At 41.1% G+C, this 17589-nt stretch overlaps 1 protein-coding gene across 1 annotated transcript; it reads left to right on the forward strand.

Moving 5' to 3' along the window:
- The first annotated feature begins 5684 nt into the window (after positions 1-5684).
- On the forward strand, positions 5685-17589 carry LOC130205350 (anthrax toxin receptor 1-like). Its single transcript, XM_056432670.1, has 18 exons — positions 5685-6039; positions 8293-8364; positions 8448-8519; positions 8668-8749; positions 8858-8891; positions 9139-9218; positions 9668-9736; positions 9818-9898; positions 10015-10075; positions 10283-10381; positions 11472-11541; positions 11616-11694; positions 12565-12660; positions 12762-12803; positions 13579-13671; positions 15099-15260; positions 15914-15994; positions 16669-17589. The coding sequence occupies exons 1-18, from the start codon at positions 5885-5887 to the stop codon at positions 17026-17028; spliced, it is 1788 nt and encodes a 595-aa protein (XP_056288645.1). The 5' UTR covers positions 5685-5884; the 3' UTR covers positions 17029-17589.

Raw genomic sequence — 17589 nt, forward strand, 5'->3', positions numbered from 1 at the left:
ATAGGCGTTGTAACGGATCCCCGTATATGAATTGGCGTGAAGACTTACTGCTGGTGACACTCCTTTAATTTCTTTCTTTAAGTGACAATATATTAATTAAATCTCGTAAACTATCACTACCTTATCATCACCTTAAGAGAGTTAGCCTCATACGGATCCAATCAACTATTACAACTTTTTATAATATTCGCATCTGTCCGTGAGCTCGGTAGCCGTATACCATAGATTTCGCATTTTAACCTAAAAAAAGTGTGCGCTTCCTTTTAACCAATCAAAATAAAAGTCAGATTTATCTGTTAAGCGGAAGTAGTATAAAACGTCTATATTTATTCAAACAATACAATATAAAAGGCATACATCAAAATCAATAAAGAAAATGCTAAACAGTCAAACAACTCAAAACAATAAACCCTTCGTGGGGTTATTTACAGCCGTGTTTACTTCTCATCAAACAAAAAGAGCAGGCATCCGGTAAATATGGGAAATAATTTGGGAATTGTTAATAAAACATGATTTACCCTTCAACGTCCACTGATATGCATGCAAACTAAAACATCGTTTCACACACACGCATACACAGACACGGACACACATACAGACACACACACGGACACACAAACACACACAGAATGACAGACACACAGACACATGCTCAGACACACACATACGTACACACACACACACACAGGCAGAGACACACACATACTGTCACACACACACAAACACACTACATACTCACACGTACATATACACACACACGTACATACACACACAGTGGGAGACACTGGCTCATAGCAGCTGATTGAAAAACAAGCTAAATAGACAAATAAAAAGAGGAAACAATCTACTTACCGAGTATGATGTATTGCCCATTGTTTTTAGCAAATACATTAACTTTTAAATAAGTCCTGTTCTCTGCTCTCCATCCGTTAGCTGCTGTAGTGTGTCATGCAATGACTGCAAGAGAACATTCAGTCTCCTCTATAAACTGTTTAATGTTGGCACAGACTGGAAGTACTGCTGCCATGTTTTTTGTTTGTTTTGGGGTTAAAGGCCCAACAACTGTCACTTCGGTTTAGTTGGGTTGGTATCAAAGGATCTCTCTATCGAAGCTGCTAATGTTGCTTTAAGATTATCAACAGTTATTACAGTTTTTTTCATTTGCTAAACGACAGTGGGCACAACTGGAGTCACATGTGCAAAACTCTAACTCCAGTCTGCACAGCAGCAGTTCATGTGGACCAAACTCTAGTTTGTTTTTCATTGCTTGAACACAGTTTTCAAAACTCTAACACTTATCCCATGACTTTAACCACAACCTGCACAACACTGTGGATCTACAGCACTTTGTTCAAATGCGAACACACTGCTTTCAAAACTGTGAACCACACATTCAAAACGGAATACATTTCAGCCTGGTGCCTTTCAAACACTGCTGATTGCAATTTCATCTGAAAGGCTAAGCAGGTGTCTTGTTTTAGACTTGTTAGTGAACACACACACATATATATATATATATATATATATATATATATATATATATTACAGTATATAAAGGTAGAGCTCAGAAAGACTCATTTTGGAAATGGAACAAGGAAGACGGGTTCGTGGAGGGAGAAGGGTGGCAGGGAGAGGGGGATGCGTGGAGGAAGACAAAGAGCTGTTATTCCAGATGGAATAAGGGCTCCACTTATAGACCATGTAATGTAATGTCGTGAACCAAGCGTTTGGTCACCACCCACATGACCAAATGTCTCTTTTGGAAGCCATGCGTGCCGGATGTGAGGACACGAGTCCATAGGACTGCCAGGGATGGATAAGGCCCTCCAGAAGGTTCTTCCCAGGTGGCAAGAGAGAACATTAGATGTGATGTTGATGACAACATGTGGCCTGATGCTAGAGGCAGGATTAGCCCCTCAATTATTTGTTTGAATTATGTACTTTTAGTTTCTACCTTTTTTTTCTCATTACTGTAATTCTGTAAATTACTGCAGACTATTGAAGCAAACTGCTAATTTTCATTTACCTTAAAGAATTGTTATGTTCTAAAAAAATTAATAAATCATGTGAAAGAATGTCTCTCTTTTCTTTGAAGAAAATATTACTTTGTTTGAAGTCACTGAAATTGTTCAAACTGTAAAGATTAAAAGTTAGTATTTTCTGTATTGGTGTTTGATGCTAGTGTTTTTACTCTCCATGTGTTCTGAGTGACAGTGTGTGTTACCTCAGTGTGTGTTACCTCAGTGAGGGTTGTGCATGTTGTTTGGCTGCACTGAGCGTGTTTTGAATCATGTGTTAAGAGTTGTGTTGCTTGGAATGAGTTTTGCAGGTGATGTGAACTGTTTAGCTCAGGTGACTGTTGGTAGTGCAGACTGTGGTTAGAGTTTTGCACATGTGACTCCAGTTGTGCCCACTGTCGTTTAGCAATCGGAAAAAACTGTAACTGAGTCTTCTTTAGTCTTATGCAACATTCAGGTCTCAACATGGCCTGTAATTGCAGGCATACTTAAAATTAGAAGCAACATGTTTAGTTGTTTAACACTTTAAAGGGAACAGTTTGAAATGTTCACTCACCCTAAATGCATTGGCCTTCCAAACAGGCAGGGGCTGGTAAAGTAGACCAATGTGTTTCTTTCAGAAATTTCACAAGTTTGACCTTTTCTTATAAAACTGAGATTATTCAAATAGACTTGTCGTTGCAGAGATACTGTATACTCTTAAATTTGTGCGTGGCATTTTCAAGCAAGGGCCTGAGACAGTTCAAGAGTCTATTTGAAACTGAAAGTCGAGCTGCAGTGATGAATTTGAAGGAGGAACACACTTACGCTTTATTGCAAACTGAGGAGAGGATTGATAGCTTCAGGGGATTAGTGTAGATTAGCATGAACCTGGAAGATAACACAAGCCATCTGCCATGATGACTTTTCTTCAACATGTAAGGCTGTATGATTCCCAAAGTGCTTCTTGTCTCTCACAGTTGATAATGGAAACTTCTTGTCTTCTGCTATGTTTTCCTATTATTTAGATGAACACATGATGTGATATAGATTAGATTCTGAGATGTATTTCAATATGTTCTGTCCGTATGACCCGGCGATTGTCATTCCCCTTCTCAGGTCAACCCATTAAGGAATTCATCTTTTTCTTTCATGATTCTTAATCAAACTCTAAAAGATCAGATTGGTTTGTATTACGGTTATGTATTATGTATTATTATATTATATATATTATGTATTATTTGTATTACAGGCTGCACAACAAACTGCAGTAGATCACTGGAGATCTTGGCACACTCCTGGACACTTTAACCTGCTGGCAATTCCATTTGGTCACTGCCCTTGTATATATTTTGTTTCCTCTGTATATTTAGTAATTTAGTATTAGTATTTAGTGTTGTTATTGTGATTTATTTGTATCTTTTATTAATGCTCTAATGTTCACCCGCTGCTGTGATCCTGAAATTTCCCCACTGTGGGACTAATAAAGGAATATCTAATCTAATCTAATCAAATGTATATGTACACATCCCTGTGTAGCATTGCTTTTCTTCAGTGATTACCTACAAGATTTCCTGTGCTTGAGATTAGATGTAATCTTGTATCAGCTGTTCCAACAAAGTGTCACACATGAAGAGATACAATATGTCATTTTTCCAGTTTTGACATTTAAATCAACTGAACGGAAGGACCAGTACAGTGACTTACATGTTGCATGTCAACCAAAAATTAATAAATCATGTGAAAGAATGTCTCTCTTTTCTTTGAAGAAAATATTACTTTGTTTGAAGTCACTGAAATTGTTCAAACTGTAAAGATTAAAAGTTAGTATTTTCTGTATTGGTGTCTGATGCTGATGTTTTACTGTCACATGTTTCTGGAGTGTTTTACTCTCCATTGTGTTCTGGTGACAGTGTGTGTTACCTCAGTGAGGGTTGTGCATGTTGTTTTGGCTGCACTGACCGTGTTTTGAATCATGTGTTAAGAGTTGTGTTGCTTGGAATGAGTTTTGCAGGTGATGTGAACTGTTTAGCTCAGGTGACTGTTGGTAGTGCAGACTGTGGTTGAGTTTTTGCTATGTGACTGACTGTTGATAGTGCAGAATTTAATAGTTTTAGAGTTTGCACCAGTTGTGCCCACTGTCGTTAAGTTTTGAAAAACTGTAGCAATCGGAAAAAACTGTAACTGAGTCTTCTTTAGTCTTATGCAACATTCAGGTCTCAACATGGCCTGTAATTGCAGGCATACTTAAAATTAGAAGCAACATGTTTAGTTGTTTAACACTTTAAAGGGAACAGTTTGAAATGTTCACTCACCCTAAATGCATTGGCCTTCCAAACAGGCAGGGGCTGGTAAAGTAGACCAATGTGTTTCTTTCAGAAATTTCACAAGTTTGACCTTTTCTTATAAAACTGAGATTATTCAAATAGACTTGTCGTTGCAGAGATACTGTATACTCTTAAATTTGTGCGTGGCATTTTCAAGCAAGGGCCTGAGACAGTTCAAGAGTCTATTTGAAACTGAAAGTCGAGCTGCAGTGATGAATTTGAAGGAGGAACACACTTACGCTTTATTGCAAACTGAGGAGAGGAGGGAGAGGATTAGTGTAGATTAGCATGAACCTGGAAGATAACACAAGCCATCTGCCATGATGACTTTTCTTCAACATGTAAGGCTGTATGATTCCCAAAGTGCTTCTTGTCTCTCACAGTTGATAATGGAAACTTCTTGTCTTCTGCTATGTTTTCCTATTATTTAGATGAACACATGATGTGATATAGATTAGATTCTGAGATGTATTTCAATATGTTCTGTCCGTATGACCCGGCGGGTCATTCCCTTCTCTCAGGTCAACCCATTAAGGAATTCATCTTTTTCTTTCATGATTCTTAATCAAACTCTAAAAGATCAGATTGGTTTGTATATTTATGTATTATTATATATATTATATATATTATATATTATTTGTATTACAGGCTGCACAACAAACTGCAGTAGATCACTGGAGATCTTGGCACACTCCTGGACACTTTAACCTGCTGCAATTCCATTCCATTTGGTCACTGCCCTTGTATATTTTGTTTCCTCTGTATTTAGTAATTTAGTAATTTAGTATTAGTTATTGTGTTTTTGTTATATTTTATTATTAATGCTCTAATGTTCACCCGCTGTGATCTGAAATTTCCCCACTGTGGGACTGTGGGACTAATAAAGGAATATCTAATCTAATCTAATCAAATGTATATGTACACATCCCTGTGTAGCATTGCTTTTCTTCAGTGATTACCTACAAGATTTCCTGTGCTTGAGATTAGATGTAATCTTGTATCAGCTGTTCCAACAAAGTGTCACACATGAAGAGATACAATATGTCATTTTTCCAGTTTTGACATTTAAATCAACTGAACGGAAGGACCAGTACAGTGACTTACATGTTGCATGTGTCAACCACTGAGTGGCACTGATGGGTCGATGTTGAAATGAGTAAACCTGCAAGAAAAGTGAAAGAACACAATATGTATATAAATGATCAAGTAGACATAGCTGGTGAAAGGTGGTAGGTCATTCAGACCAACAACACATTGAATGAGACTGTTTCTTTTTCATTGTTGTTGTGAGCTCACAGCACCGTGTGCTGAAATGATTCAGTGTGGCGAGAGAGAGGGAGTCAAAGATCAGCTTCACTCCTCCTCAGCACACAACTGCTGCTGAGGAGATGGGCTGCTGAGCCACAGCGGAGCGTTGGATGCCTTGGAGATGTGTCTGCGCAGCATGGCCGACTGCACCGCCGTGTTGTGAGAGGGAAAGTGGCCGAAACACTCCAACCGGAGAGCATTGATGTTTACCTTCTGTTCGGTTGAGCTGCTGCTTTGTCTTCACTTGGGGTGATGTCCCAGTGCTGGTGCAGGCTGGTCCTGCTCGGTGTGGAACTGGGCATGCTGGTGGCGCTGCTGGTGGCCGGCAGTGGAGGTCCGATCCATGAGAGGAGGGAAGCAGGGTCGTCCTGCTATGGAGGATTTGACCTGTACTTTGTTTTGGACAAGTGAGTGTGACTACTTTTACTCTGTTTTTGCTGTATGACTCATCTGAGATTCCTCAAGACAAACATCATTTAAAATCATCTCCAAAGACATTAATGGGCCACTTGCTAACAGTAAAACACTCAGGCATCAGATCTGATGGTTTCTTGTGGCTCAGGATATGTAATGTTTCTACAACAACATGTAGCTCCATGCAGCATTTATTTGATTGTTTATTGTTTGTGGAGTAAAGTAACCAATAACATTGAAATTATTTGTCAATCAACAAACTATTTTCATTATTGATTTACTGATTAATGATTTGGTCTAAAAATTGTCAGAAAATATTAAAGCATGCCTATCACAGGTCTCAGGTGAGGTCTTCAGATGTCTTGTTGAACATTACAAATAATCTGTTTAAAAGTCCTACAAAAAACAGAAAAGCTGAAAATATTCACATTGGAAAAGTTGAAACCAGAGGATGGTTTTCACTTTAGTATCAATATAGTAGTATATTTATTTTCTGTCAATCAATCAATGAGTTAGTCACTTGAGTGCCCTATAAGCGCAGCCTTAAGGGTTAAATAAATCTGTGCATTAAACTGTCATGATGTGAAGCTCCTGAATAAGTCATGGCACGCTCTCCTGGATGAAAACTACAGTTGTTTTTCCGACTCTCGGAAAAACAACACAAGCTGTAACGCAGGGGTAGTAAGAGTTGATGGAAACTGTGTTTACACAACGATGAATAATCTGCAAAGCGCTGACGCATTCACCTCCATGATAACGTGCGCTGAAGGGATTCCTGTTGTCAAAGTGTGGCCACGTCGCACAGACAGGAGCCCACATTCAGCTCTCTCTGCTTCAGTCTGCAGAACCCTCTTTTTCCATTAGAGCCAGATGTTCCAATGATCCAGATGTGTTGGCTGCCTCTGCACTGGGCTCACGCCACAAGAAGAATGAAAACACAAAGAGAGCGGTGCAGCGTGAGAGGAGGTTATGCACATGTGTGCAGCACGATTTCTTTTCATTTATGACTTCTGCTTCACAAGCCATGCTTTTCTTCTCTCTATTCAATTCAGTTTATTTTGAAAAGCCCAATATCACAAATTTGCCTCAGTGGGCTTTACAATCACATTCGACACCCCTGTCCCAGGACCTCACATCGGATCAGGAGAAACTCCCAAAAAATAGAAAAACACTTTTATAGGGAAAAAGGGAAGAAATCTTCAGGAGAGCAACAGAGGAGGATCCCTCTCCAGGATGGACAGAAGCATTAGATGTCATGTGACCAGAATGAACAGCGTTCTGGTGTATCTTAGTACGCACATGTTTTCAAAATCACATGACCACAATTTGGCTATTTAAAAATGTTTTTTTTATGCACAATTGTGTATACCATAAAGATAATTGTGCTGGACTTTTGATCAATTCTGGTAGTTTTAAGTTATTTAATTCAAGCAAAAATGCAGAAATAAATAGCCAGTTCCAGTCTCTCAAATATAAAAATGTACCACTTTAATTTGTAATAAACTCTATATATTTGGGCTTGTAACTGCAGGTCAGATGAGACTCGCACTTGGAAGATTTTTTTAATTTTTAATTTTATATACTTTATTAATCCCCAAGGGGAAATTAGTTCTCTGCATTTAACCCATCCTTAGTTATTAAGGAGCAGTGGGCTGCAGTGATGCGCCCGGGAAGCAGCTGGGGGTTCAATGCCTTGCTCAAGGACACTTCGACTTGCAACTAATGGGGAGAGCGGGGATCGAACCCACAACCTTGCGGTTGCAGGACGACCCTCTACCCCACTGAGCTACAGCTGCCCCCGAGATGTCTCTCTTTGGCATTGTCTGATGTTTTATTGACCATTTAGCAGATCAATTAATAATGACGATAGTAATTTGATCTAAACTTAGTGGGAGGATGATTCATTCTTTGATTCTGTCACAATCTCAAAAGTGAACGTAGGATTCCTGAGGAGTCTGACACAGTGTGTGAAGTGTGTGTTAGTTTCAGCTTCATCCGTTTTAACCTTTTCTCTTTCCTGTAAGTCCTTTAACTGCAGTGCGTGCTGCAATGTTTACAGTATAGACTCGATGCAACGACTATAAACGTCTATAAACGTGGTTTTATCTCGTTACAGCTGATGTACAAGTGACGACTCATTGTGTTCAACATTATCCTCAGGAGTCACGATATGAAACGCAACATGCTGCATGACATAGGCCTGCTACAGATATCTTATTACATTTCAGAGAATTCCTCTCTTTCAGGTCTGGCAGTGTGCAACATTACTGGAATGAGATTTATTACTTTGTTGACCAGCTGGCTCACAAATTTATCAGGTAGGTCCGCACAGAAACATCAAATTTAGATTGAAAATATCAGAATGTAAAACATTCATCTCCTCTTCTTTCCTTTTCTCCAGTCCTCAGCTGCGGATGTCTTTTATTGTGTTTTCAACAGAAGGAAGGATTGTCATGCCGCTAACAGAAGACAGGTGCACACATGCACCGCCTCACTCAAACATCTTCATGATAGGATGTGCACGTCGGTTGCATTTTATCATATTCAGTTGAATCATCGGTGCCATTTCTTCCATTTCAATGAATATACGTTTCTGTTCTCTGTACTACGTCCATGATCAGAGAGAAGATTCGGGCCGGGCTGGAGGAGCTGAGCATGGTGCATCCGGGTGGAGACACCTTCATGGACAGAGGTTTTGAGAGAGTAAGCATCTGTTAAGTCAACAGGAAACGGATCCGAGTCACCCAACAGAATGGCGTCTAAACAGAATTTAAATGTATAGTCACTGACGCCTGTGAACTTCTCTCTCAGGCCAGCCGTCAAATATATTACGGAACTGGATATGGTGAGTAGTACATTTCCCTTTTTAGCACCTAATAATTCCTTCTACCAGAGGACTCTTTGTGTTATCCCTTTATCAGAACTCATGTGGTACAACCATTTCGACAGAAATAACAGAAACGCAGCGATTCTTTCATTAAGTGACAATTATGTTGAAAACGTTTAGAAAAAATACAATAAAAATGGATTTCACAGGATAAGAAACAGTTGTATCATTATTCAGACATATTTTTTCCACTCTGGCCTTTCAGGTTATCAGACAGCAAGCGTTATCATCGCCCTGACGGACGGTGAACTGAGGGAAAATCAGTTTTACGACGCGCAAAGAGAGGTGACTTGAGATCCACTTCGGGTGTTAACCTAAATTTACCAATATAGGAATGCACTAGTCCCACTTACCAGTAATAATAACATATAATGTAACGTTACAGTCATGTGATAATGCGTTGTATTGCTCATGTTTCACCTCACATGGTTATTTGACAATAATATAAAAATACTGGAGATCTCAAAAGGGTAAATCCAGACTGAACTGCATACGGCAGAGATGTTGCATCTTTGGGTTAAAAACTTAAAGGCGTGCCGTTCTTACATGACTCAGTGATGTCACAGCAGAAGGTTCCAGCAGCTGTCATTGACATCACAACATCAGCAGCATCACTGACGGAGGCGTGGCCACAAGTGGAAAAATCTTTAAAGTTTCGGCCCAGAAAGGACAACCGCACGTTTATATCTCCATTGTTATTCACTAATCATTCATCCTTACCTGTTGCGTCTCAGGCCAGCAGAGCACGGCAGCTGGGCGCCACTGTGTACTGTGTGGGAGTGAAAGACTTCAATGAAACCCAGGTACACCCATCTGACAGCCAGCAGAGCCGTGAACTGATGGATGAATGGATCCACCAGTTAATCGTTCATTTGTCTCGACAGCTTTCAATGATCGCTGACAGTAAGGACCATGTCTTTCCGGTGAATGATGGATTTGATGCGCTCCAAGGGGTCATTGACTCGGTGCGCAAGACACAAGCACGGCACGTTCATATTACAGAGAGATGATTCGGTACCTCATTGAATACTCTGATCTGCTGTACCTTTTCAACTTGTTATGTTATTATTGTCCCTTTCAGATCCTGAAGAGATCATGCATTGAGATCCTGGCTGTCGAGCCCTCCAGCATCTGTGAAGGAGGTAAAGTTGCACAGAAGAAAACACATTAACACCTGAATTATTGATATTATATTATCATCGTATTTAGTTTAGTTACATTTCTGCAATTGAAAGTGAAATACAAGCACATGATATAGATTCTTTAGAAATACACATTGCATAACCTACTTCAATGAAAACTGATATGATGATAAAATATAAAATATCGTGCATTTAATCCCACTTCAGAATCTTTCCAGGTGGTCGTGAAAGGAAACGGTTTCCTTCACGCCCGAGACGTACAGAAAGTTCTCTGCAGCTTTCGCATCAATGAAACCGTTACTTTGAGTAAGTTCATGCTCCAATGTTTAACTAGAATTACACAAATATTCAGATTTAACATGTTTTTTTAAGATGTATTTATTTCTTTGTGATTTTGAAACTGAATTAATCCACATTTTTATAAATACAATGGGTCAAATCAATATGCGTTATGTGAAAGGAGTCAAATATTAAATAAGTGACTAGCATGTGAACATAGAGTTTACATTTAGCAGCCTAAAGTTCAATACTTGGTTGGTGGAGATCAAAATTGAGTTAAAAGGAGAGTTAATATTAAATTAAATTGATCAGTTCCCCAGACACAGGACTTCAGGTTAATGACACGGTTGCTGTGTGTCTGCTGATGTGTGAATAAATAGCAAACAAGTTCACTACATCAACTTTAAAGAGGCCGTACCATTTCAGATGAGAGAGTTTGTGTAGAGTTCCTGCTCAAAAGCACAATGTCCACAAAGAGAGGTAAATAAACAGCCTGGCTATGTCCAAAGGTAACTTAACCACAGAAGAATGTAAACATGTGAATAAACGACGCTCATATGAATTGTGAAGCGATCGACAGAAGTCAGGAGGAGATGTGTAGGTGTGTGAATCCAAACTATTTATAGACAGAATGGAGTGGGGATTTCACTCAGCAGCCATTCACGTCACGGTTCCAGGTTTGTTCTGGCCATGCAGATGAAGATGGGTTGAGGGAGAGCAGCTCTCTGAGGCTCTCAATGATTTAACCCTCCGCCCTAAAAAACCATCAACACCATCTCCCCCTTCTTTGAATCAGCTGGTATAACGCTCAGCTTCTCAGATGTCTGAAGGGGAATGTGGATCTCATCAGGGACGAGCACTGTCTTTGCACACACTCGACTCTCAGCCAGGGTAAATAAACCACAACCCGCCCTCATTCATTTTCCACAAGGAGAGGAAGTACAGGGATTTAATAACAACACAATGTTACGGTTTCAAGTAGAGAAAAAGTCAAATATTTCCTTTGCTTGACTTTTCACAAATGATCCCGACTTATCTTTTAGTTCACCTTCCTATATCCTCAAATCATCACAGATTATTGTGGTACACATTCTCATGTTGGTTTCCATTTCCACAGTGAAAAGACCGTTGGTGGTGAGAGATACCTACCTTCTGTGCCCTGCTCCCACTCTGGAAAAAGAGGGAACGTAAGTCTGAATGTACGCTGCCTGGCTCGTAGGCCGAGCGCTGAATGAGCCAACTGTCCCACCATTTCCTACAGGTCTGCCACCCTCCACGTCAGCATGAATAACGGCCTGAGCTTCATATCGAGCTCCGTCACAATTACTGCAGTCACTTGTGTAAGTACAATTGAAAACAAGTCAACTCACGACTTAACCCTTGTGTTGCCTTAGGGTCATTTTGACCCGAATCAATATTACACCCTCCCCCCGCCTTAGGATTAATTTGACCCCATTCAATGTTTAATGTCGGTGTTCTTTCGGTAGTCAACAAACAAACATAAAGTGCCTCACACTTAAACTTGGAAAACAATATTAATTCTAATAATTTTCTGGAGGTTTTAATTGCTGGCGTCAAATTGAACCCAAAGGGTAAAATATGTTAGAAAATATAAAGGTAACAGGAGGGTGAAACATTGAATCGGGTCAAAATGACCCAAAGGCGGGGGGAGGGTGTAATATTGATTCGGGTCAAAATGACCCTAAGGCAACAGGAGGGTTAATGTAATCTAACCACCTGCTTCTATTTCTCCTACCGTGTGACTCCTGCTACGAGTATTGTATTGTCGGAATCATTGCATAACAAAGAACGGTTTTCTTCTTGTATGGCTCAGCCGTTTCTTTAAGTTTGCTTTTAAGAAATTGCTCCTCCACACATGTCTACAGCTGCAGCAGCTTGACCCTTTGACTCAGGATGCTGCTTTTCATTATCATATTATACAATTTGAAAGTAATCCATAACGTGCTCTCCAACTGTTTCACCATGAAAAATCCTGAAAAATCGATGATAACTATTCGCCAAAAAAAACACGTTCCATCGTTTTTGGGTTGAAAAGGGAAAATTGCATCAATAAGAACCAACTCTTAACATTCTTTAGAGATTATTTAGAGACACAAAAGCACCACCATGTTTCAGAAAGCAGGCTGTGTGCAGGTTTGATGATCTAAAGAACTCCCCTGGTTCGGTCCCTCATATACTTTCTCCTCCAGTCTGACGGGACCTTTGTGGCCATAGCGCTGCTCATCCTGATGCTCCTGCTTACCGTCATCCTGCTGTGGTGGTTCTGGCCTCTCTGCTGCACCGTGGTACGACGGCCATCTTGGATCCTCCCAGATTGAAGAACATACACATGTGTTTCTGTTGGGACACATCTGGACACATGTGTTCTCTCTCTTCATGCCTGCAGGTTATCCACGAGCCCCCTCCTCCAGTATTAGAGGAGCTCTCTGTAAGCGGCTTTACTTTGTCATCACTTTTCTGCACCCACATTATTTCCTTGACAGTAATCAACACTTTGTTTGTGCAGCACATCAGCACAACCATCAGCTATGGCAGGGGTTCCCAAACTTTTTAGGCCACGCACCCCCTTCTACATCCCGACCGGGTTCACACACCCCCAATCCCCCACACTTTTTCTTTTTTTTTGCTCCGAGAAGAGTTGTTGACGGGGGGGGGGGGTGCTAGTGAGTTTTTCTAGTGAGAGTGTGCTCACCTGTGTGCGCGGATGTGTCAGCGCGTAACACGGCAGAGCGATGCGCGTTATGGGAGCGGCGGCGCTGGGCTTAGCCCAGAGGAGTGAAGCAGCGAAATGTGTAGACATAGAAACACTCTCAGACAGCAGCTTGCTGTTACGTGCGCCTGCTGCCAGTCTGACTCCGCTGTTTTGGGTGAATGACGTCACGTGCGACCTGGAGGTGTTAACCACTTGTGTGCCAAATCTCTTTTTATTTTTTAAATTAATATTCGGGGCTAATTAAAAAACATCCGGGGCTTTTGCCCCGGATGTTTTTTAGCCTAGGGACGCCACTGAGTCTCACGCTCAATGCGTGACACTTGAGAGCCCTGAGAATGTTTAATATTAATTATTACACTATTAGACCGCCATTACATTTTTCCTCTCGCGCACCCCCTAGAGACAGCTCGCGCACCCCCAGTGGTGCGCGCACCACACTTTGGGAATCCCTGAGCTATGGTATCAGTAATACTGTTTCCTTCTTCTTTAGGATGACGAAGATGGTTTCCCCAAGAAGAGGTGGCCTACAGTGGACGCCTCGTACTACGGAGGACGTGGAGTTGGAGGCATCAAGAGAATGGAGGTTTGGGAAGAGAATGGCAACCCAGATAGCAAATAAATGAATATGTAATGAAACTTAGCGTTCAACAATATTTTCCAAATGCTTTTAATCGAAGAATCAAAGATGGATAATATAAATTGAATCTATAGCACTCGGCTACTTGGAGAGAGATCACACATACAGCGGGAGGAAAGGGAAACAGGAAGCGGGCTCATTCCTTAAAAGAGATGAGTATGCAAGTCCATGCTGGAAGGGACTGAGTCACTTTGTTATTGTGATTACTTCGAGGAGCCAATGAGAGTCAATATGAGGCCATGTGGCCAGAAAACCACAAGTACGACAGATTTATCAAATACCCGGGGGCCAGGATGTGTGCTGCGTTAGAGAAATGAAGGTGCCTTGTATATCGTGCAAAGGCTTGGATAGTGCAGCTTGAGAAGGAAAGAGTCTTCTCAACTCATGAGAGGACAAGAAGGAAAAAGGTCATGATGTCAATAGATTGTTGTGAAAGAAGAAGAGGCAGTCAGACCTTGAGACTGACATCTTCAGGTTAATGCAGTCAGACAATACGTCTGTTGTCTCAGAGGAAGACGGCCATGAAGACAGAAGTCAACTTCTCAGGGTGAAGTGCTTCGCCGACTCGTGCAGAGGAATCTGTGCTGTGAACTTGAAGCCTCCAAACGGAGCAATGGAAAATATGCTTGACTTCCTTTATGTGATTTCTGTGCCAAGTTAAAGCCAGCAAGGGAGTTGGTCTGAATAATGAAGTTCCAAGGTTGCTTTGACAGAACTGGTTTTACTCTGGATGTGATGGATCGTTCTCGACATTTACTGAAGCTCTTTTACTGGTTCTTCGAGTATCAGGTCATTCTGAGTGCTTTTCATGAAACATTCTTACAAAGGTTTCATGCATTAGTGCTGCATTGCTTGGTGTTATTCTATAAAACAAGTTCATAAGTTATTTAGGAAAAATCCTAAATTTGAAAATTGGGAACAACTTTGAGCCAAAAGAGCAAACTTTAGATTGCTTGTGGATGTCAGAGTTACATGTCTACATGGAGTTATGTAGAAATGCTACGAACATTTGGATATTAAGGGAAAGTGTAACTGTTACATGTACAAATAAAGCAGTACGTTGTTGCAAAGGTTCACATAATTAACATCAGTTGCAGTTATTTAAAGCAGAACCATTGGTGAAAAATTAACATGGATTTTCCTGGAGCTAACCAGCTAATTTAATTGAGTCTCAGAGCGGCTCTGAGAGGCAACACTATGTGTTGCGCTATACATGCTAAAAGTCTGCAGGTTAACATACTCACAATGTCAGTGCTAAGATGCAGATGTTTAGCCATATTTCTATTCTGAATTTATTTTAAACTATGAACAAATGTGTCCTATTATACTCTGATAATAGAAGCAGAGTGCTGAAAGCTTTTGTTTCTGTGCAGGTCCGATGGGGTGACAAAGGCTCCACTGAAGAAGGAGCCAAATTGGAAAAAGCTAAAAACGCTCGTGTTGTGATGCCCGAAGAGGAGTTTGAGGAGTTTGATCAGCCTTACTACAACATGCACACATCTACCCGCCCCCAGAAGTGGTACTCTCCCATCAAGGTGCTCTATTATTCACTTGTGATGGTGTTATTCCCTCAGCACCTTTGGGGTTTGGTGCATATTACTCTCATCACGCCGCTTGCTTCTGTAGTTTGTTGTCAGATACTTGATCATATAATGGTGGAGATATTATATTTATTTATCATTATACGACATCCAAATTCTTCTTTAAAAAAATATATCTTAGCCTCGTCTACTTGCTAGTTTTTTCCAGTGTTTCAAGCACATCTTATGGTCATCATCAGTTGTCAGTTATACATATAACTGCCAGCAAATATATTTCATGACGTGGATCACATTGTTGTTGTTATGGATCACATTGTTATGTAAGGTACAGAATGATGTAAATAACATGTTTTAGAACAGACATCTTCCTTATATGGCATCTATCCCCCGTAATCTACCATTATTATCTTGAGTGTTTCTGGGAAAGATATGTGGCCATGAATGAGTTAATACAATGTGTTTCCTAACATATTAGTCAGCTGGATAGACGGTAATAAGAACCAGACATGCTGAGCTAACCCCTGAATATGAATGTGTTGAGCTGGATTTATTTCTAACTGCACTGGAATTATGTGAATAGTGTGGATGTCATAAGAGTATAACATTCTGGTTTGTATTTGTCCTGTCACCTGATCATCTGTCTCCAGGGCAAACTGGATGCGTTGTGTGTGTTCCTGAGAAAAGGCTACGACAGGGTGTCTGTGATGCGACCTCATCCTGGAGACAAGGTGAGAGATATCGACAAGCCGGAGTTAATGCTGCAACTTCCTCTTTGCAGTAATGTAAAACAGCATCGTCTCTGTCAGAAGATAAGCAGTAAGAAAACAAAGCAATCAATACGATCGTGAACCAAGTTAATTTTAGCAGTACAAATTGGCCGAATTCATGACCTCAAATGAGAGATAGAAGGAGCATCGGATCAAAGAACGGAGTAGAAACCAAGTCTGCATGACTTTAGATACACTTCTTCCATGGACTACATTGTCATTTTCAAACACCTTCCAAGCTGCATCAAAGTGACTCCAAGCAACACGCTCGTGAGAGGCTAAGTGAGCAGACAGAAGGTCAACACCACTGCAGTATCGTCTGGAGGAGCGCTCTTGTCTGCAGAAGTCATTTGGAGTAAATGCAGCAAGCCTCCAGCTACCAGCCTCAGCTCGACAGGGCTGGAAGGAATGGGGTTTCCTTCCATCAACAAAGGAATGCACTTTTTCCATCTGGTGAAAGCTGAACCCTTCCATGTCTGCCAACCACGTTGCCACCGTATAGCTTCAGTATTGCAGTTTATTGTCTCTAAAGATGAACTTGTATTTTCATCACACATTGCACAGTTATGTTAATAACCACAACAAGCCTCTGCAGTCACCTGTGATTACTTTTTATTATTTTTTTCTCATCACAGGGCAAATGCATAAACTTCACCAGAAGCAAATCCTCCCCAGCTCCTCGCTACCCCATCTACAACCACCCCTCCACGCCCGTCTACACTTTGCCCCACAGTTACCAGCGTCACCCTTCAGAGGGCAGCCACGGCTTGTCTTTGCCCCCCTCGCCAACGTCAACGCTCCCCCCGCTGCCGTCCACACCTCCGCCATCCTCCGTCACCCCTCCAGACAGAGCCCTGCCCCCTCCCCACATGAGCTCAGTCTCTGCGCCCCCATCTCCAACTGGCTCCCTCCCTCCGCCCCCTCAGGGTCCACCCCCATGCAGGGCTCCGCCTCCGTCACGCCCTCCTCCACGCCCCGATCACGAGAGCCATTGAAGATGATGAAAACAAAGAGTTGATGAGAAGGATCGAAGCTCAAGACAAACACCTGTAGGACTCCTCTCACCCTCTCTCCGTGCCTATGTCCAAGCAGACGGTATAATGTTGCTTTTCCAGGCTGCAGCTGGAGTTTAACTCCTGCAGAGTCTGTTTTTAGCAACACGCATGAACTCTGACCTTTTTCTAGAGTCTCTAGAAAGTGAATATTTAGCACAGTGAGCACAGCTTTGGCTATTAAACGCTATTGGAGCTTAGCAATGTATTCTTTTTTTAAGAAAATGTCTTCCAAATATCAAAACAGTCACTGTGTTGCAGTTATGGAGTCGTATAGATTCACAGTTTAGCCTTTGCCTGATGCAAATCTTTTGACCTCAAATGTATCGATCACTGCTTTGTGCAGTGAAAAGCAATAATCATAGAGATCAAACTGCAGAAACCAGTGGCTCAGGAAAGTGTCATGTGTTTTATACATGAATATTCTGTTTAGCAAGTGTTGCATTGAAACATATATGTTGTACATTGATCTATTAAAATCACAGAAAGATATTCAGTACTTGA

This window comes from Pseudoliparis swirei, chromosome 15, assembly GCF_029220125.1.
Source record: "Pseudoliparis swirei isolate HS2019 ecotype Mariana Trench chromosome 15, NWPU_hadal_v1, whole genome shotgun sequence".
Taxonomy (NCBI): domain Eukaryota; kingdom Metazoa; phylum Chordata; class Actinopteri; order Perciformes; family Liparidae; genus Pseudoliparis; species Pseudoliparis swirei.